The sequence below is a fragment of the Lichenostomus cassidix genome, chromosome 1, assembly GCF_008360975.1.
Source record: "Lichenostomus cassidix isolate B80296 chromosome 1, HeHo_3.0, whole genome shotgun sequence".
Taxonomy (NCBI): Eukaryota; Metazoa; Chordata; class Aves; order Passeriformes; family Meliphagidae; genus Lichenostomus; species Lichenostomus cassidix.
Window position 1 is genome coordinate 86,976,691 of NC_139479.1, and position 22,434 is coordinate 86,999,124.

At 42.5% G+C, this 22,434-nt stretch overlaps 2 protein-coding genes and 1 pseudogene across 2 annotated transcripts; all 3 read left to right on the forward strand.

The window, feature by feature from the left end:
• The first annotated feature begins 4,525 nt into the window (after positions 1-4,525).
• Positions 4,526-5,471, forward strand: LOC146445130 (taste receptor type 2 member 40-like; annotated as a pseudogene).
• Positions 5,472-11,856: 6,385 nt separating this feature from the next.
• Positions 11,857-12,798, forward strand: LOC146445131 (taste receptor type 2 member 40-like). The gene has a single exon (XM_085049802.1). The coding sequence runs from the start codon at positions 11,857-11,859 to the stop codon at positions 12,796-12,798; it is 942 nt and encodes a 313-aa protein (XP_084905928.1).
• A 5,622-nt stretch (positions 12,799-18,420) lies between these two features.
• Positions 18,421-19,365, forward strand: LOC146445132 (taste receptor type 2 member 40-like). The gene has a single exon (XM_085049808.1). It carries the CDS (start codon positions 18,421-18,423, stop codon positions 19,363-19,365), a length of 945 nt encoding a protein of 314 aa, XP_084905934.1.
• The last annotated feature ends 3,069 nt before the right edge of the window (positions 19,366-22,434 follow it).

Genomic DNA, 22,434 nt, shown 5'->3' on the forward strand with positions numbered 1-22,434 from the left:
CTGAAACAATCAGCACTATTTCCACACACCAACGCTGTTCAGCCACTCTGGCAGCTTGATTCAAATCAGGTACAGCAAATCAAATCAAGGAACAAACAAAATTCAAAACTCATCCTGCCCTAACATTGCCAGAAGGAGAAGAAAAGATCATGTTCCCTTGTGCTTGTTTCCATTGAGCATCCAGGAAAAAGCTCACAAGACTTTGTAGGAATCTGCTCACATGTAGCGTAAAGCAATGACGCCAGCATTTGAAACAAAGTTCTTTCCTATTAAGGACACTTTTCTGTATTGAAAAAAGTCATCAGTGAGCAATTCAAAGAAAGAACGACAGCAATCCCCATTTATTTTCCAAAGCACAGTCTTTCCAGAGCAACAAAACGCAAAGTAGATTAGAGTCATTAGGCCAAGAAAAGAAATGCAAATATCTATGTGAAAGATCCATGATCCTTGTCTAATTTTCATTTCCATTAGCACAGCTGGAGTTTTCATAACTGAAACTCTGGAAGACATGCAATGGACTCGGTTTTCAGTGCCCATCTCAACAGGATTTTAAGGACAAGATAAACCTATGTGACATGCTATACTGCTTTCTGTGCATGTTGGGACAGGGGACAACAAAAATATATTAATGGATTATCTTGTGAAATTAAGGCCTTGGGTTTGGGGTTTTGGCTGTGTGCTTTCAGAGCCAAATTCCACAGTTCCACTGACTGACCTTAAAACCTCTTGCTCAGAGAAACCTCAGCGGGGTTTTGCCTCCTCTACTTTCAGGAGCTGCTCCTAAGCTGGGTTCTCACACTTGGTCTCTCCCTGAGCTGTGTGGCAGCTTTGTCTGTGCCTTTCCACCTGCTGAACTGACCTGGATACTCATCCTGACCTGCAGACTGCAACTATTTGCTTGATCCTGGGCATATCTTATCTCTAAGGACATATCTCGTGATCACTGAACTTCTGTCTGACCCTGATAATCATCAGAGAACTGATTTGCTATCCTTGCCAATGTTTAGGGAGACTGCACGCCAGACAGCGTCCTTACTGTCTTTGCCTTGCCTTGGGGGAATTCCTTCAACATGGGGAAAAATAATTTAATTTTTTGCCAATCAAACACAGTAGGGAAGTGTGAAAGAAAGAACAAAAGCAAAAATCTTTTCTACCCATCCCCTCCCCTTCACCTTCTGTCTCCTCCCTCCCTGAGCAGGGCAGGGGAACAGGGAATGGGGACTGCAGAGGGCATCCTCTCCACAGGGTGCAATCCTACAGGAACAAACTGCTTCACCACGGGATCCCCACAGGCTGCAGCTCCTGTCAGGACACTTCTCCATGGTGGGATCTCCACAGGCTGCAGCTTCCTTCAGGGCACAACCACCTGCTGCCATGGGGGGCTCTGCATGGGCTGCAGGGTGGATATCTGCTCCAGTGAGCTCTGCCAGGGGCTGCAGGGTCACAGTCCACATCAGCATGGTCTTCTCCAGGAAGCAGGGAGATCTCTGCTCTGGGGCCTGGAGCATCTTGTCCCACTCCTTCTTCACTGACCATGGTGTCTGCAAGGCTGCTTCTCTCACACATTCTCTCTCACTCCTCTCTCACAGTTGCTCTGTGAGAAAGGTCTTTACCCTTCTTTAAATGAGTTGTCACAGAGATGTCACCACCATCACTGATGGGCTGAGCCTTGGCCAGCCGTGGGTCCATTTTGGGGTAACTGAGACTGGTTCTGTGTGATACAGGGGCAACACCTGGTCCCTTCTCACACAAGAAATCCCTGCAGCCTCCTCTCTACCTAAACCTTGCCCATGAACCCCACTCATATCACACAGACATTTGCTGGTTATCTCCTGCCAGTGGTTTCATGGTCAGTGCTGAATGGGCTTAGATCAGCCTGCTCTTCAGGAAGGTGTCCCTGCCTATGGCAGGGTTGGAACTAGATGTTCTTGAAGGTCCCTTTCAACACAAAACATTCTTTGATTCTGTGATTCAATGAATGAGCTTAAAAGAGCTGCTGAATTCAAAGAGCTCCTCCACAGTTTTCTTTTCCTAAAAGGAAAGTGTTCTGTGTTTGCTGATATTTTTCTATTGGAAGTATCTGTCAACAGCATGCTAGAAGGCAGCTCCTATCCAAAAAACCAAAACCACTTCTTTTATCCCTGCAACATGAAACTGAAATTCTAACAGTTTGTGAGAAAGTAACTGCTTTACAGAAAATTTTCACACCAAAATTATGTGTGTGACACCTCCAAAAATTCCCATACAGGTACACTTGTAACATTTGGAAACAGAATTTCTTAATCTGTTACAAAAACTTCGTAAGGAACAGCTTCTATGGCTTTTGAACCCTGTTTTGGATTAATGATAAAATTTTCTCTCTTCTGAGAGCTAAGGGCTCTGACACCCCCTCCCCCACCCACAACAGAATTTCTTAGATGGAAGTGAAGAAAAAACTATTTATTTAATAAAACCACGCAGAGTGCCCTGCAAGGCACAGGGAAAGGGGAAAACCAAGGGGAAAAGGAGTTATTAAACCTGATTAAAAGGTCTTGTTTCCTCAGATAGCTTTCCCCCTCGGGCCCTGTGAGGGGGACTGGGCGGAGCTGCCCGAGAGCTCTGCTGTCCTCTGGGCTCCCTTGTGTTTTCGGGCGACAAAGCACATCGAAGAAAACGGGTCGAAACGAAGGAAAAATGAAAAAAAAAACAACCGGAACAGAGCCCACTTCAACAGCGTCCCCGCGTGCTGTCTCTGGAGAGAGCAAAGGATCCTCCCTTCCCCCATCTTGCTCCCCCGCGGCGAGGCTTGGGGAAAAAGTTTTCAAAACCCGCATTTCTCTCTGCGGCTGAATGTAGTTAAAGTGACAGGACTACATTTTTTGAGCATATAAGCCAACTATAGGAAATAAAGGATTATCATAACATCGCTCCAAGACAAACCCATTGGTTAAACATATAAAACCAGAACAATATTTGAGTTGTTGCCAAGTTTTTACATCCAAGAAATTGGCAATTTACAGCTTAATTTCAACAAAGAACTTTGCAGATGGTGTAGTGGGAAAGCCTTTCAGAGCAAGTATCAAAAGAAACTGAACATAGAGCCAGACCACTGAAGCACTGCGTCACCAAATGGAAATCCCAGAGTTTATGAAATGGGCTTAATGAAAAGTTAAAATAATGGAACATATTAAATCATATCGCTCTCTCTAAAAACGATTACTAATAATTTTAATTTAAAATAGTTTTTACCAACATCAAAATTAATTAATTTTTAACATATTGTTTATTGGATCCTGAACTATTTCAATCTTTTTCTTGGTGTACGTTATATAATAATAAGTATCTGAACATAACATGAACATAACATATACAGTGCTACATGCATAAGGTGTATAAACAGATGTACATATATGTGATGTGAATGCTCACAAAGTTCTACTCCTACAGGTACCTGATCACAAAGGTTTGATCACTGCGCTAGGCAAACTGGTAAATTCAAACTATGCAAAGAAACAGCCTTGAAAATGTCTCACAATTTCTCCCTTCATCACTGCCCACAGCTTCTTGGTGTACTCCTGACAGCTGCTTGTGTCACTGCATTTCTAAAGAACCTTTGTGTCTTTCCTTCTGTGCTCTATCCTACAGATAAAACATGACTCCAAGTCCTCTTCACTAAATCCAAGGCTCTCCACTCACCTGTATCCTCTTGGATGTGGAAAGTGTTTGAATTCACTTGTGTTAGCAAGTACAGCAGAATTTTAAAAGTATTCATATTCCATATGGGAGCAAGACTGATTTGCTTGATTTTACTGCCATTGCTCCTGTGTATTGCCAGATCTTAAATTTCTTAGAAAAATTCTGGAATTTTTCAGGAGGCTTGTGAAAAATAGGCAAGTGAAGTACTCTGGTAGGATTACTGTCTTTTTCTCTGTCCTTATCTTCCAACAAAACTATTGTTCACTTTTGGGATAGTCCAAGGAAGAATGTAATGAAAACTATAATACTTAAAAATATCCACAAACCAAAAATACCTGGGACAATCCTCCTTCCAGCAGCCATTTGAACATACCTGATAAGGAAAAGGAGCTGACCAAGTATTACAAGAGACCACAGTAACTACTCACATTAACCCTGTAGCAATAACACTGCAAGACAGGGAGAGATTAAGGCATCTGTTAAAAAGAGCAAATCTAGACATATAAAGCAGGACATCAGACACTGGAGTGCAAACCTGCAGATGGAAAAACACCACTTCAGCTGCTCCATAACCCTACCAATGAAAATCCTTTCAGCAAACTGAAAACTATGTAATTGAATCCTCACCCAATTTGCATGCTTAGACAAATCAGCTGAGCTATTAACCCCAAAAAACAAAATGTAAACTAGCAGAAATATTGAATGACATCATGATCCTTCTGCCCCTGAGATAAATAGGTGGGCATGTGCCCATAACAGCTCCATTGGGATTGTTGGCAGTGCCTGGCAGTTGTGAGGCTTTCAAGAGTCCAGAAGAATCTGAACAGCAATTGCAAGCACTTAGGTTACAATGGTCACATCTTTTGTTCTCCCTATTCTATCAATCACTATAATTGAATCCATGGCAGGAATTCTGGGAAATGGAATTATCTTGGCAGTCAGTTCATCAAGCTGCATTAGGAGCAAAACATGGTCTCCATATGATATGATAGTGATCTGTCTGAGTTCATCCAGAATCATTTGGCACTCCTGGAATATATTGGATTTCTTGATTATTATATTTTTTGAAACCTATTATATGAAAAACGTGTTGTTGCATTAATATAGTTTTTATGTTTCTGAACTGCTGCGGTCTCTGGTTTGGTGCCTGGCTTAGTGTGTTCTATTGTATCAAGGTTGCCAGTTTTACACAGTCTTTCTTCATCTGGCTGAAGCAAAGGATTGCCAGGCTGATGCCCTGGATGCTGCTCACATCATGGCTCTGCTCCTTCACAACTGCAATTCTCTTTGCCTGGGATGACTATGGTGTGCATGACAACTTCACTGCTCCTCTACCTGTGACAAACTCTTCAGCAATGAAAACCACAAGGAAAGACAGATTGACTTCATTGTTTTATTTCTGTAATGCAAGTACAGCTTTGCCTTTAATACTGTCTGTTGTTTCAAGTGTCCTGCTGATTCGGTCTCTCTGGGCACACACCAGACAGATGCAAAATAATGCAAGTGGCTTCAGGGATCCCAGCTTAGAGGTTCATATGAAAGCCATCAAATCAGTCTGTTTCTTCCTCATTCTTTACAGTGTATATTTTATTTGTTTCCTTCTTTTCTTATTCAGTGTTGTTTCACCTTTAAGCGATGGGGAATCTGTTTGTGTGGCTGTAATGGCTGCCTGTCCAGCTGGACACACAGTGGTCTTAATTTGGAGCAATCCAAAATTTCGAGAGTTTCCAGCTAGTATTTGGTACCACGCTACCTGTCCTTTCAGAATTAGATCCATGTTAAAGAGAATCTATTAGCCTTGGCTTTCTAGTTGAGATCCAAATTAGCTAAATTGAAATTGTCAGAGGTATAAAGTAATAGACACTGGAATAAGTAGTTTAGGGCCTTGATCTGGAATCATGAAGAATGGTGGAAATTTGCTTTACTTCACTGAGAGTTTGGTTTTGGAGAATTGTATAAGTTGTGTCCTATTTGCTGTAATTTCCTTGGAAATCACCATGGTTTCTCTAAGACAGCAGAAAAACAAGGTCAGCATTCAGATTCCAGTATGATTCAGTAATGAACGAGGTGGTTATTTCATCTTGCTGCTCTTGCTAAAGTAGTGATCAGTGTCACTGTATGAATGTTTTATTAGAACTGGAGCTTCATGATCCTTTCCAGCTGCAGTGGGATTTAATTACTTTTAACATGAATGTCACTGAAGCACACATGAATTGAGCCTTGTGTTCAGTAAGCGCATCCTGATGTAATGTACCTTGTTTAGATGTTGTCAATGTGTTTGAAGCAATGTGCCTGTATTTGATCTGAGTTTTGCAACAATTTATTTATTTTCAAATTTTAAAAATACCAAGTCAAGGGATAATTTGTGTCGGAGTGTTCCTTCCCCTCATGACAAAAACTGTTTCACAGGTAACGTCCATGGCATCCATGAACATCTTTTCTGCCATTTAACAGAGCTGCTGAAAATTCAGCACATGGCAATGACACCCTCACAAGGCATTGCCAGCACCAGTGAATCCTGCTGCTTCCCAGCTCAGCACCATGGAACACCCCTGTGTTGTTTTCCTGCCTCTTTAAGCACATCTTCCCTTCAAAGCTTTCTTTCCACAAGATAAAATCATATATTTCCCTCTGCATTAACATGCATTTGAGAATCTAAGAGGGAATGCAGACAGAAATATTGGAAGGCACCTTATATGGTCAGTCTCATGGTAGACCTTTCTGTCTGTAAATGAAAGTATGTTCATATGAATAAAACTATCTTGAACATACCCTTTATACAAAGTTGACTAAATCCCTATGTTCTATTCAATAAGTTATTAAACAAATTTGAAAAAAATTTGTTCTGGGAAACAAAATTGTAGCCTCTGTACCAGTAGGAAAATGAGAGTTAGAGGAGTTACAATCCTATGATGTCACGCATCTTGTTTGAAAGTAGACATTTTTCCCTTTTTCTCTGTTTTATTTATAAGCTGGAAATTGCTTTCATTTCCTCATCTTAACTTACCATATGGTAACCTTGATAATGTTTGAATGTGATGGGTTCAGACCCTTCCAAAATATCCAACTTATTTCCACACACAACAATGCTGCTAGGCCACTCTGGCAGCTCTGTTCAAGTCAGATACAGCCAATGACATCAGGAAACAAACAAAATTCAAAGCCCATCCTGCTCTAACACTGGCAGAAGGAGATGATGCAAACCACATTGTCTTGTACCTCTTTCAATTGAGCATCCAGGAAAAAGCTCAAAAGATTTCCATAGGAAACTGCTCACATGTGGCATAAACAAGAGGCCAGCATTTGAAACAAAGGTCTTTCCTATTAAAGACACTCCTATGGATTTCTGTAATTTAATGATGAAAAAAATCATCAGTGATAAACTAAAAGAAAGACAGTAGTCCTTAGTTATTTCTAAAGCACAGTCTTTTCCAAACAACAAAACAGTATCTAGTATCTGTTTGCTTTCCCAGAAGCAGAGCTGGAATTTTCAAACCGAAATTCTGGAAGACATGCAATGGACTCGGTTTTCAGTGCACATCACAACAGGATTTTAAGGAAGAACAAAACCTGTGTGCCATAGTATAATTCTTTTCTGAGTATGTAGGAACATGGGATGACAAAAAGATATGAATGTACATTCTGGTAAAATTTAGGCCGTGCTTTTGAGGGTCTGGCTGTCTAGTTTCAGAGTAAACATCCACAGTGCAGTTGAGAGACCATAAAACAAATTCTTGAGAGAAGCTCAGCCCCCTCTACATTCATGAGCTCATCCTGAGCTTGATGCTCACCCTTGGTCTCTCCCTGCGCTGTGCTGCAGATTTGCCTGGGCCCTTCCACCTGCTTAGCTGACCTGGATATTCATCCTGGAAAGAAGATTGGAATTACTGTCTTGGTCTTGGGCATGTCTTATCACTAAGGACGTATCTGGCAATCATTGCACTTCTGGCTGACCCTGGCTAATGTCACAGTGGGAGGGAAGGGAAGGGAAGGGAAGGGAAGGGAAGGGAAGGGAAGGGAAGGGAAGAACAAGCCAGCAGAAACCTGTTCCCACAATTCCCTTCTCTTCACTCTTCTGTCTCCTCCCTCCCTGAGCAGGGCAGGGGAACAGGGAATGGGGACTGCAGAGGGCATCCTCTCCACAGGGTGCAATCCTCCAGGAACAAACTGCTTCACCATGGGATCCCCACAGGCTGCAGCTCCTGCCAGGACACTTCTCCATGGTGGGATCTCCACAGGGTGCAGCTTCCTTCAGGGCACAACCACCTGCTGCCATGGGGGCTCTGCACGGGCTGCAGGGTGGATATCTGCTCCAGTGAGCTCTGCCAGGGGCTGCAGGGTCACAGTCCACATCAGCATGGTCTTCTTCAGGGAGCAGGGAGATCTCTGCTCTGGGGCCTGGAGCATCTTGTGCCACTCCTTCTTCACTGACCATGGTGTCTGCAAGGCTGCTTCTCTCCCATATTCTCTCTCACTCCTCTCTCACAGTTGCTCTGCACTGGTCTTTACCCTTTTGTCAGGGTTTGACCCTGAGTCAAATGAGATAATGAGATAGGACACTGGTAGGAGGACGCACAGAAGAAAAAAAGAAGGCAAACAGACTCCAACTTAAAGTTACAAAAAAGTTATTTAATTACCTAACAGAGTTGGAAGATAAAATGCAAGGCAAAAATAAACTTTTCATACATTATTTTGCTCACTCCCCCCTCTTCCTCCTATGAACCTATAGTATTCACCCCCTTTCCTCTTTTATAACCAACAAGCCTGGGTAGAGAGGCAGGGTGTGAGGTATTTACTCAGTCCACAGAGCAGATCCATAAATCTATTCATCACCACAATTCTTCTACTACAAATACTCTTTATCTCTACTTATTTCTCTCTCTCTCTCTCTCCAGACCATTTTTTCTGCTCTCACCCCCACCCTATTAAGAAGCAGTCTCTGCACTCAGCCCCCTTCCCTCTTTCTAAACCAGCAACACAGACAAGGAGCACGGTAGAGGTTTTCTAGTCAGTCCATTAGAGAGAGGGGTTCTCTACTTAGCCATGGGGTTCCTTCCATGAGAGACAGTCCTCTAGGAACTTCTTTGGCGTGGGTCCAATCTCACAAGCAACATCCCGCCCGAATTCTGCTGCAACATGAGTTTTTGTCCATAAAGTGCAGACTCTTCCGAGCCAAGGCCACGCTGCTTTCATCCCAGGAGCAAGGCCTTCCTTTCTTTTGCAAGGCCTCTGTAGCTTTAACTCATTCGATGAGACTCCAAACTAGATCACAGCTCTCTCCAGGCATCCACCTACTCCTCTGGCATGGGCGGTACATGGATTTCTGCATCCTTGTGGACTCCATTGGCTGCAGGGGGAAACTCCTGCCCCCGCCATGGCCTTCACCATGGCTAGCAGAGAGTTTTCAGCTCCAGCGCCTGGAGCACTAGAGCACCTCTTCCCGTAACTTTTTCACTGACCTTTGTGTCTCCATGCTGTTCTCTCTCTACGTATTTTTACCTCCACCTCCTCCTCCTCCAACTACAAAGAAGTGAAAGAAGTGCATGCCCGCTTTGTTTTGATTTCTTCATAAATATGTTTTCACAGAGGCATAACTAGCACCTCTAATTGGCCCAAACTTGGCCAGTCACATGTCCATCACCTACAGAGCCATTAGAGATTGGCTCTGCTGGACTTGATGTAAAAACTTCCAGAACTTTCACTCAGGACACACAAAAGTCACCTTTGTGCCACTCCCAACCCCTCAGACACCTCCCCAGGCCTACCACAAAAGCTTCTGAAGAGTCCAAATTTCTCCTGGATGTTAAAAAATACTTAACTGATATTTTGAGCCAATCAAAACCAACACACCTTCCTTAAATGAGTTGTCACAGAGATGTCACCACCATCACTGATGGGCTGAGCCTTGGCCAGCCGTGGGTCCATTCTGGGGTAACTCAGACTGGTTCTGTGTGACGCAGGGGCAACACCTGGTCCCTTCTCACACAAGACATCCCTGCAGCCTCCTCTCTACCTAAAACCTTGCCCATAAACCCCACTCATATCACACAGACATTTGCTGGTTATCTCCTGGCAATGGGTTCATGGTCAGTGCTGAATGGGCTTAGATCAGCCTGCTCTACAGGAAGGTGTCCCTGCCTATGGCAGGGAGTTGGAACTAGATGGTCTTTAAGGTCCCTTTCAACACAAACCATTCTTTGATTCTGTGATTCAATGAATGAGCTTAAAAGAGCTGTTGAGTTCAAAGAGCTGCTCAACAGTTTTCCTAAAAGGAAAGTGTTCTGTGTTTGCTGATATTTTTCTTTTGGAAGTATCTGTCAACAGCATGCTAGAGAGCAGTTCCTGTCCAAAAAACCAAACACACTTCTTTTATCCCTCAAACTGAAACTGAAATTCTAACAGTTTGTGAGGAAGTAACAGCTTTTCAAAAAAATTTCACACCAAAATTATGTAAGAGTGTGACACCTCCAAAAATTCTCCTACAGGCGCACTTGCAACATTTGGAATCAGAATTTCCTAATCTGTAATAAAAACTTCCAAAAGAAGAGCTTCTGTGGGTTTTGAACCCATTTGTTAAACATATAAAACCAGAATAATATTTGAGTTGTTGGCAAGTTTTTACATCCAAGAAATTGCCAATTTACAGCTTAATTTCAACAAAGAACTTTGCAGATGTGGTAGTGGGAAAGCCATTCAGAGCAAGTATCAAAAGAAACTGAACAGAGAGCCACACCTTCAAAGCAATGTGTCACAAGGTGATAAGCCTAGATATTAATGAAATGGGCTTAATGAAATGCTAAAATAATGAAACATATGCAATTGCATTGCTCTTACTAGAATCACTGACTATTATTTTTTCTGAAAATATGTTTGTACCAGTAGCAAAATTAATTAATTTTTAATTTATTGTTTATTTAACCCAGAACTATTGCAATCTTTTCCTTGGTGTATGTTTTATAATAATAAGTATCTGAAGATAACATGTACATAACACAGTGTTACACATATCAAATATATAAACAGATGAGCATATATGTGAGGTGAATGCTCACAAAGTTCTACTCCTATGGGCTTTCGACCACAAAGGTTTGATCACTGTCCTAGGCAAACACAGAGTACATCAAGCATTGGTAAATTCAAACTACACAAAGAAACAGCCTTAAAAATGTCTCACAATTTCTCCCTTCATCACTGCCCACAGCTTCTTGGTGTATGCCTGACAGCTGCTTGTGTCACTGCATTTCTAAAGAACCTTTGTGTCTTTCCTTCTGTGCTCTATCCTACAGATAAAACATGAGTCAAAATCCTCTTCACTAAACCCAAGCTTCTCCATTCACCTGCGTCTTCTTGGATGTGGAAAATGTTTGAATTCAGTTCTTTTAGCAAGTGGAGTAGAATTTTTTAAGTATTCATGTTCCATAATGAGAGCAAGACTGATTTGCTTGACATTTCTGCCATTGCTCCTGTGTATTGCCAGATCTAAGATTCCTAAGAAAAATTCTGCAATTTTTCAGGAGGCTTATGAACAACAAGCAAGTGAAGTACTCTGGTAGAATGACTGTCTTTTTCTCTGTCCTTATCTCCCTACAAAATTATTGTTCACTTTTGGGACAGTCCAAGGAAGAATGTAATGAAAATTATAATACTTAAAACTCTCCACACACCAAAAATACCTGAGACAATCCTCCCTCCAGCAGCCATTTGAACATACCTGATAGAGAAAAGGAGCTGACCCAGTATTACAAGAGACCACAGTAACTACTCTCTTAAACCCTGCAGCAATAATACTGCAAGGCAGGGAGAGATTATGGCATCTCGTAAAAAAAGCAAATCTAGACATATAAAGCAGGACATCAGATACTGGAATGCAAACCTGCAGATATGAAACCCCACTTCAGCTGCTCCATAACCCTTCCAATGCAAATCCTTTCACCAGACTGAAAACTATGTAATTGAATCTTTACCAAATTTACATGCTTAGACAAATCAGCTGAGCTATCAACCAAAAAAACAAAATGTAAACTAGCAGAAATACTGAATGACACTATGATGCTTCTGCCCCTGAGATAAATAGGTGAGCATGTTCCCATAACAGCTCATTGGATTGGGAGTGCCTAGCAGTTGTGAGGCTTTCAGGAGCCCAGGTGAAGCTGAGTAATAACTCCAATCTCTTGTGTTGCAATGGTCACATCTTTTGCTCTCCTTTTCCTATTGATTGCTTTAATTGAAGCCATGGCAGGAATTCTGGGAAATTTAATTATCTTGGCTGTCAGTTCTTCTAGCTGCATTGGGAGCAAAACATGGCCTTCATACGATATGATCATGATCTCTCTGAGTTCATCCAGAATCGTTTCGCAGTCCTTGTGTATACTACACTGCTTCATGACAATATTTCTCGAAACCTATTATATGAAAAATGTGTTTGTAGTTTCGAAGATAGTTTTTATGTTTCTGAACTGCTGCGGTCTCTGGTTTGGTGCCTGGCTCAGTGTGTTCTATTGTATCAAGATTGCCAGTTTTACACAGTCTTTCTTCATCTGGCTGAAGCAAAGGATTGCCAGGCTGATGCCCTGGATGCTGCTCACATCATGGCTCTGCTCCTTGGTAACTGCAATTCCCTTTGCCTGGAATGACTATGGTGTGCATGACAACTTCACTGTTCCTCTACCTGTGACAAACTCTTCAACAATGACGACCACAAGGAAAGAAAGCTTGACTTTATTGATTTATTTCTGCAGTGCAAGTACAGCTTTTCCTTTAACACTGTCTGTTGTTTCAAGTGTCCTGCTGATTCGGTCTCTCTGGGCACACACCAGACAGATGCAAAATAATGCAAGTGGCTTCAGGGATCCCAGCTTAGAGGCTCATATGAAAGCCATCAAATCAGTCTGTTCCTTCCTCATCCTTTATAGTGTATATTTTATTTGTTTGCTTCCTTTCTTATTCAATGGTGTTTCACCTTTAAGCGATGGGGAATCTGTTTGTGTAGCTGTAATTGCTGCCTGTCCTGCAGGACACACAATGGTGTTAATCTGGAGCAATCCAAAATTTCGAGAGCTGCCAGCCAGGATTTGGCACTGCACAACCACAATACCGGTCCTGTTAGTACTAAATCCTTGTTAAAAAGAATCACTTTGCCTGGACTTTCTAGCTGAGATCCAAATGAACTAAGTTGAAGTCATTAGAGGTGTAAAGTAATTGACGCTGGAATGAGTAGATTAGGGCCTTGACCTGGAATCATGAATATGGGTGGATATTTTCTTTAATTAGAGTCTTGTAATGAAGAATTGTTTGAATTGTTTCCTATTTGCTGTAATTTCTCTGGAAATCACCAAGGTTTCTCTAAGACAGCAGAAAAACGAGGACAAGACTCAGATGCCTGTATGATTCAAGAAAGAATGGCATGACTTTTTGAGCTTCCTGCTCTTGCTGATGTAGTGATCACTGTCACTGCATTATTGTTTCATCAGGACTGGAATTTCATAACCCTTTTAAGTGTCAGTAGCTGTTTCTTTACTTTTAAAGGGACTGTCACTGAAACATACAGGACTTGAGCCTTGTGTTGACTAACCCACTTCAGATGGAATGTATCTGGTGTGGATGCTGTCAATCTGTTTGAAGCAAAGTACCTGTATTTTATCTTAGTCTGTGCCTCAATTGCTTTCTTTTAAAACTTAAAAAATACCTAGTTAAACAAGAACTTGTGTTGGAGTCTTCCTTCCCCTCATGACAGAAACTGGTTCACAGGTGACTTGAAGCAGTGGCTTGCAGGAACATCTTTCCTGCCATTTAACAGAGCTGCTGAAAATTCAGCACATGGCAATGACACCCTCACAAGGGATTGCCAGCACCAGTGAAACATGCTGCTTTCCAGCTCAGCCCCATGGAACACCCATGGTGGGAGGGTTGGTCCATCCTCTGCCCTTCCCTGCTGTCCCCTCACTGCTCTTCAGCCACAAACCTCAGGCATCTCTGAGCACACCAACAGGCAAAACACATGGGCTGTGCTCACCCCACAAACTGTGGGTGCTGTCCTGCTCCTGGCTGAGCTGTGAGGCACATGGCTGCTCAGCAGGGACACCCTGAACAGCTGCTCTCGTACAACTTGTTTACATTAGCTTATTCCACATTCCTCATGAACATGAGATTTGAAAACAGTCCATGTGCTATCTTCCTGGCTCTTGAAGTGCATCATCCCTCCAAAGCTTCACTTCCATAGAATGAAATAAAATAGTTCCCTGTGTATTGGCATGCATTTGAGAATCTAAGAGGCTAAATAGACAGAAATATTGGAAGGCACCTATTGGGTCTATCTACTGGTAGACCTTTCTGTCTGTGTTTGATTAGCTCCCTGACTGTAGTCATATGAATAAAAATATCTTCAACATGCATTTGATACACAGTCTACTAAATTCCTGTGTTCTACTGGATAAATTATGAGACAAGATTGATAAAGTCTTGTTCTGGGACAGAAAAGTAACAGGCTCTGTCTCAGTAGGAAAATGAGAGTTACAGGAGTTATGATCCGGTGATGTCATCCATTGTGTCAGGAAGTAGGCTTTTCTCTCTTTTTCTCTGTTTTATTTGTAAGCTGGAAATTAGTCCTCTTCTTGCACCATAAACTTGCCAAATGACAACCTGAGGAATGTTTCAAAGTCATGGACTCAGACCTTTCTGAAACAATCAGCACTATTTCCACACACCAGTGTGTGAAATCAGCACTATTTCACACACAAGCACTGAACACGCCAGTGCTGTTCAGCCACTCTGGCAGCTCGATTCAATTCAGGTACAGCAATTCAAATCAAGGAACAAACAAAATTCAAAGCTCATCCTGCCCTAACATTGCCAGAAGGAGAAGAAAAGATCATGTTCCCTTGTACTTGTTTCTATTGAGCATCCAGGAAAAAGCTCACAATATTTTGTAGGAAACTGCTCACATGTAGCATAAAGCAATGATGCCAGCATTTGAAACAAAGTTCTTTCCCAATAAAGACACTTTTCTGTATTGAAAAAAGTCATCAGTGAGCAATTCAAAGAAAGAACGACAGCAATCCCCATTTATTTTCTAAAGCACAGTCTTTTCAGAGCAACAAAACACTAAGCAGATTAGAGTCATTAGGTCAAGAAAAGAAATGCAAATATCTAAATGAAAGATCCGTACATGATCCTTGTCTAATTTTTATTTCAACTGGCACAGCCGGAGTGTTCATGAGTGAAACTCTGGAAGACATGCAATGGACTCGGTTTCCAGTGCCCATCTCAACAGGATTTTAAGGACAAGATAAACCTATGTGCCATGCTATACTGCTTTTCTGTGCATGTTGGGACACACAGTCTACTAAACGGGGGGACAGGGGACGACAAAAATATATTCATGAATTATCTTGTGAAATTAAGGCCTTGAGTTTGGGGTTTTGGCTGTGTGCTTTCAGAGCCAACTTCCACGGTGTAACTGACTGACCTTAAAACCTCTTGCTCAGAGAAACCTCAGTGAGATTTGGCCTCCTCTACTTTCAGGAGCTGCTCCTAAGCTGGGTTCTCACACTTGGTCTCTCCCTGAGCTGTGTGGCAGCTTTGTCTGTGCCTTTTCACCTGCTGAACTGACCTGGATACTCATCCTGGCCTGCAGACTGCAATTACTTCCTTGATCCTGGGCATATCTTTTCACTATGGACATACCTGACAACCACTGAACTTCTGTCTGACCCTGATAATCATCACAGAACTGATTTGCTATCCTTGCCAATGTGTAGGGGGATTGCAGGCCTGACAGTGCCCTTACTGTCTTTGCCTTGCCTTGGGGGAATTCCTTCAACATGGGGAAAAATAATTTAATTTTTGCCAATCAATAACAGAGTAGGGAAGTGAGAAAGAAAGACCAAAAGCAAAAATCTCTTCTACCCATCCCCTCCCCTTCACTCTTCTGTCTCCTCCCTCCCTGAGCAGGGCAGGGGAACAGGGAATGGGGACTGCAGAGGGCATCCTCTCCACAGGGTGCAATCCTCCAGGAACAAACTGCTTCACCATGGGATCCCCACAGGCTGCAGCTCCTGTCAAGACACTTCTCCATGGTGGGATCTCCACAGGGTGCAGCTTCCTTCAGGGCACAACCACCTGCTGCCATGGGGGCTCTGCATGGGCTGCAGGGTGGATATCTGCTCCAGTGAGCTCTGCCAGGGGCTGCAGGGTCACAGTCCACATCAGCATGGTCTTCTTCAGGGAGCAGGGAGATCTCTGCTCTGGGGCCTGGAGCATCTTGTCCCACTCCTTCACTGACCATGGCGTCTGCAAGGCTGCTTCTCTCCCATATTCTCTCGCACTACTCTCTCTCACAGTTGGTCTGTGAGAAAGGTCTTTACCCTTCCTTAAATGAGTTGTCACAGAGATGTCACCACCATCACTGATGGGCTGAGCCTTGGCCAGCCGTGGGTCCATTTTGGGGTAACTGAGACTGGTTCTGTGTGATACAGGGGCAACACCTGGTCCCTTCTCACACAAGACATCCCTGCAGCCTCCTCTCTACCTAAAACCTTGCCCATAAACCCCACTCATATCACACAGACATTTGCTGGTTATCTCCTGGCAATGGGTTCATGGTCAGTGCTGAATGGGCTTAGATCAGCCTGCTCTACAGGAAGGTGTCCCTGCCTATGGCAGGGAGTCGGAACTAGATGTTCTTGAAGGTCCCTTTCAACACAAAACATTCTTTGATTCTGTGATTCAATGAATGAGCTTAAAAGAGCGGCTGAATTCAAAGAGCTTCTCCACAGTTTTCTTTTCCTAAAAGGAAAGTGTTCTGTGTTTGCTGATATTTTTCTATTGGAAGTATCTGTCAACAGCATGCTAAAAGACAGCTCCTGTCCAAAAAACCAAAACCACTTCTTTTATCCCTCCAACATGAAACTGAAATTCTATCAGTGGGTGAGAAAGTCACGGCTTTTCAAAAAAATTTCATACCAAAATTACGAAAGTGTGAAACCTTCAAAAACTCCCATACAGGCGCACTTGTAACATTTGGAAACGGAATGTCCTAATCTGTTACAAAAACTTCATAAGGAAGAGCTTCTATGGCTTTTGAACCCATTTGTTAAACATATAAAACCAGAACAATATTTGATTTGTTGCCAAGTTTTTACATCCAAGAAACTGCCAATTTACAGCTTAATTTCAACAAAGAACTTTGTAGATGGGGTAGTGGGAAAGCCTTTCAGAGCAAGTATCAAAAGAAACTGAACATAGAGCCAGACCTTCAAAGCACTGCGTCACCAAGTCGAAATCCCAGAGTTTATGAAATGAGCTTAATGAAAGATAAAAATAATGGAACATTTCCAATCGCATCACTCTCACTAAAAACACTTAAAAATATTTTTAATGAAAACTAGTTTTTACCGATATCAAAATTAATTAATTTTTAACATATTTTCTATTTAATCCTGAACTATTTCAATCATTTTCTTGGTGTGTTTTATCGTAAAACTATCTGTACATAACATTTTCATAACACATACAGTGGTACATGTATCAAATATATAAACAAATATGCATCACTTAGAGGTGAATGCACACGAAGTTTTACTTCTATTTCTATGGGCACCTGATCACAAAGGTTTGATCACGCTTAGGCAAACACAGATTACATTAAGCACTGGTAAATTCAAACTACTCAAAGAAACAGCCTTGAAAAAGTCTCACAATTCCTCCCTTCATCACTGCCCACAGCTTCTTAGTGTACTCCTGACAGCTGCTTGTGTCACTGCATTTCTAAAGAGCCTTTGTGTCTTTCCTTCTGTGTTGTATCCTACAGATAAAATATGTTTCTCAAACCTCTGCACTAAACGCAAGCCTCTCCACTCCCTTGGAAGACCTGCATCCTCTTGGATGTGGAAAGTGTTTGAATTCACTTCTTTTAGCAAGTACAACAGAATTTATACATGCGTATGTTCCATATGGGAGCAAGACTGACTCAATTCATACCTGTGCCATTGCTCCTATATGTAATGCTGCATATATTGAGAACTTGAATCCCTTGGGCAATGTCTGCATTTTTTCAGGAGGGTTGTGAAAATGGACCAGTGAAGTACTCTGGTAAACTGATTTTCCTTTTCTCTATTCTAATCGTCCTACAAATTTTTGTCCTCCTTTCGGACACTCCAAGCAAGCATTCAGTGATAAATAGAATGCTTAAAAATATCCATACACAAAAACAGGGCAATCCCCCTTCCAGCAGCTATTTGAATATATTTGATAACGAAAATGAGCTACTCCAGGAAAAGAAGAGGCTTTGGCAAGTATTTCTCATAAACTCTGAAGCAATAACACTGCAAGGCAGGGAGAGATTATGGCATCTGGTATAAAAAACAAATCTAGACATGTAAAGCAGGACATCAGAAACTGGACGGCAAAGCTGCAGATGGAAAAACCCCACTTCAGCTGCTCCATAAGCCTTCCAATGCAAATCCCTTCACCATTGCAATGCAAACACTTTGGCCAATCTGAAAACACCGTAATTGAATCTTTATCCAATTTGCATGCTTAGACAAATCAGCTGAGCTATTAACCCCCAAAAAAACCATGTAAAATAGCAGAAATATTGAATGACATTATGATCCTTCTGCCCCTGAGATAAATAGGTCACCATGTGTCGACAACACCTCCATTGGGATTGTTGGCAGTGCCTAGCAGTTGTGAGGCTTTCAGGAGCCCAGGTGAAGCTGAGTAATAACTCCAAGCTCTTGTGTTGCAATGGTCACATCTTTTGTTCTCCCTATTCTATCAGTTGCTATAATTGAATCCATGGCAGGAATTCTAGGGAATGAAATTATCTTGGCCGTCACTTCATCAAGCTGCATTGGGAGCAAAACATGGTCTCCATATGATATGATCATGATCTCTCTGGGTTCATCCAGAATCATTTTACAGTGCTGGATTATACTTGACTTATTCTTAACTATATTTGGTGAACCCTCCTATTTTGATGAAAATTTTTCTGTAATTATCAAGACAGTATATATGTTTCTGAACTATGCCATGCTCTGGTTTGGTGCCTGGCTCAGTGTGTTCTATTGTATCAAGGTTGCCAGTTTTACACAGTCTTTCTTCATCTGGCTGAAGCAAAGGATTCCCAGGCTGATGCCCTGGATGCTGCTCACATCATGGCTCTGCTCCTTCGTAACTGCAATTCCCTTTGCCTGGAATGACTATGGTGTGCATGACAACTTCACTGCTCCTCTACCCGTGACAAACTCTTCAGCAATGAGAACCACAAGGAAAGACAGTTTGGGTTTATTAATTCTTCTTTGTAATGCGGGTGTAAGTTTGCCTTTAATACTGTCTGTTGTTTCAAGTGTCCTGCTGATTCAGTCTCTCTGGGCACACACCAGACAGATGCAAAATAATGCAAGTGGCTTCAGGGATCCAAGCTTAGAGGCTCATATGAAAGCCATCAAATCAGCCTGTTCCTTCCTCATCTTTTATAGTGTATATTTTATTTGTTTGCTTCCTTTCTTATTCAATGGTGTTTCACCTTTAAGCGATGGGGAATCTGTTTGTGTAGCTGTAATGGCTGCCTGTCCCACTGGACACACAGTGGTCTTAATCTGGAGCAATCCAAAATTTCGAGAGCTGCCAGACAGGATTTGGCACTGCACAACCACAATACCTGTCCTGTCAGTACTAAATCCTTGTTAAAAAGAATCACTTTGCCTGGACTTTCTAGCTGAGATCCAAATGAACTAAATTGAAGTCATCAGAGGTATGAAGTAATTGTCACTGGAATGAGTAGATTAGGGTCTTGATTTGGAATGCTGAAAATGGGTGGAAATCTGCTTTACTTATATTAGAGTCTTGTTAGGAAGAATTGTTTGAATTGTTTCCTCTTTGCTGTAATTTCTCTGGAAATCACCATGGTTTCTCTAAGACAGCAGAAAAACGAGGACAAGACTCAGATTCCTGTATGATTCAAGAAAGAATGGCATGGCCTTTTGAGCTTCCTGCTCTTGCTGAAGTAGTGATCACTGTCACTGTGTTAATGTTTCATCAGGACTGGAATTTCATAACCCATTTCAGTGTCAGTGGCAGTTTATTTACGTTTAAAGGGACTGTCACAAAAAGATACAGGACTTGAGGGACTTGAGCCTTGTGTTGACTAACCCACTTCAGATGGAATGTATTTGGTTTGGATGCTGTCAATTTGTTTGAAGCAAAGTACCTGTATTTGATCTTAGTCTGTGCATGAGCTCCCTGACTGCAGTCATATGAATAAAAATATCTTCAACATGCATTTGACACACAGTCTACTAAATTCCTGTGTTCTACTGGATAAATTATGACACATGATTGATAAAGTCTTGTTCTGAGACAGAAAAGTAACAGGCTCTGTATCAGTAGGAAAATGAGAGTTACAGGAGTTATGGTCCTGTGATGTCATCCATCGTGTCAGGAGGTAGGCTTTTCTCTCTTTTTCTCTGTTTTATTTGTAAGCTGGAAATTGGTTCTATTCTCGCACCATAAACTTGCCAAATGACAACCTGAGGAATGTTTCAAAGTCATGACCTCAAACCTTTTTGAAACAATCAGCACTATTTCCACACACCAACACTGTTCAGCCACTCTGGCAGATTGATTCAAATCAGGCACAGCAAATCAAATCAAGGAACAAACAAAATTCAAAGCTCATCCTGCTCTAACACTGGCACAAGGAGGTGATGCAAATCATGTCGTTTTGTCCATATTTTCATTGAGCATGCAGAAAAAAGCTGACACGATTTCCTAGGAATCTGCTCACATGTAGCATAAAGCAAAGAAGCCAGCATTTGAAACAAAAGTCCTTCCAATTAAAGGAACTTTTCTGTATTGAAAAAAAGTCATCAGTGAGCAATGCAAAGAAAGAACGACAGCAATCCCCATTTATATTCTAAAGCACAGTCTTTTCCAAGCAACAAAAGAGGAACTAGGTAAGAGTTATTAGGTCAAGGCAAGAAATGCAAATATCTAAATGAAAGATCCCTACATGATCCTTCTCTGATTTTCATTTCCATTAGCACAGCATGAGTCTTCATAACTGAAATTCCGGAAGATGTGCAATGGACTCAGTTTTCAGTCCATTGAAAGGATTCGATCCATTGAAACAATTTTAAGGAAGAGCAAAACCTTTGTGCCATGCTATACTTCTTTCCGGTGCTTGTTGGGACAGGGGACGACAAAAAGATATGAATAGACTTTCTGGGGATACTAAGGCGTTGTTTTTGGTGTTTTGGCTGTCTGTTGTCAGAGCAAACGTCCACAGTGTAACTGACTGACCTTAAAACCACTCGCAGAGAGAAACCTCAAGGAGGTTTTGCCACCTCTACTTACAGGAGCTGCTTCTAAGCTGGGTTCTCACCCTTTGTCTCTCCCTGAGCTGTGCTGTAGCTCTGTCTGTGCCTTTCCACCTGCTTAGCTAACCTGGATACACATCCTGGCCTGCAGACTGCAATTATTCCCTTCATCTTGGGCATGTCTTAATACTATGGACATATGTGGCAATCGCTGGACTTCTGTCTGACCCAGATAATCCTCACAGAGCTGATCTGCTATCCTTGCCCATATGTGACATATATGACTGCAGGCCTGACAGTGCCTTTACTGTCTTTGCCTCGCCTTGGGGGAATTCTTTCAACGTGGGGAAAATAATTGAATTTTTTGCCAATCAATAACAGAGTAGGGAAGTGAGAAGGAAGGAAGGAAGGAAGGAAGGAAGGAAGGAAGGAAGGAAGGAAGGAAGGAAGGAAGGAAGGAAGGAAGGAAGGAAGGAAGGAAGGAAGGAAGGAATCTTTTGCCCCCCCATACGCTCTTCTTCACTCTTCTATCTCTTCACTCCCTGAGCAGGGCAGGGGAACAGGGAATGGGGACTGCAGAGGGCATCCTCTCCACAGGGTGCAATCCTACAGGAATAAACTGCTTCACCACAGGATCCCCACAGGCTGCAGCTCCTGCCAGAACACTTCTCCATGGTGGGATCTCCACAGGCTGCAGCTTCCTTCAGGGCACAACCACCTGCTGCCATGGGGGCTCTGCACGGGCTGCAGGGTGGATATCTGCTCCAGTGAGCTCTGCCAGGGGCTGCAGGGTCACAGTCCACATCAGCATGATCTTCTCCAGGAAGCAGGGAGATCTCTGCTCTGGGGCCTGGAGCATCTTGTCCCACTCCTTCTTCACTGACCATGGTGTCTGCAAGGCTGCTTCTCTCCCATATTCTCTCACACTACTCTCTCTCACAGTTGCTCGGCATTGGCCTTTACCCTTCTTTAAATAAGTTGTCACAGAGATGTCACCACCATCACTGATGGGCTGAGCCTTGGCCAGCTGTGGGTCCATTCTGGGGTAACTCAGACTGGTTCTGTGTGACGCAGGGGCAACACCTGGTCCCTTCTCACACAAGACATCCCTGCAGCCTCCTCTCTACCTAAACCTTGCCCATAAACCCCACTCGTATCACACAGACATTTGCCGGTTATCTCCTGCCAGTGGTTTCATGGTCAGTGCTGAATGGGCTTAGATCAGCCTGCTCTTCAGGAAGGTGTCCCTGCCTATGGCAGGGAGTCGGAACTAGATGTTCTTGAAGGTCCCTTTCAACACAAAACATTCTCTGATTCTGTGATTCAATGAATGAGCTTAAAAGAGCTGCTGAATTCAAAGAGCTCCTCCACAGTTTTCCTAAAAGGAAAGTGTTCTGTGTTTGCTGATATTTTTCTATTGGAAGTATCTGTCAACAGCATG

Coding starts and splice junctions, on each gene's coding strand:
- LOC146445131 (XM_085049802.1), top strand. CDS start 11,857: ATGGTCACATCTTTTGCTCTCCTTTTCCTATTGATTGCTTTAATTGAA.
- LOC146445132 (XM_085049808.1), top strand. CDS start 18,421: ATGGTCACATCTTTTGTTCTCCCTATTCTATCAGTTGCTATAATTGAA.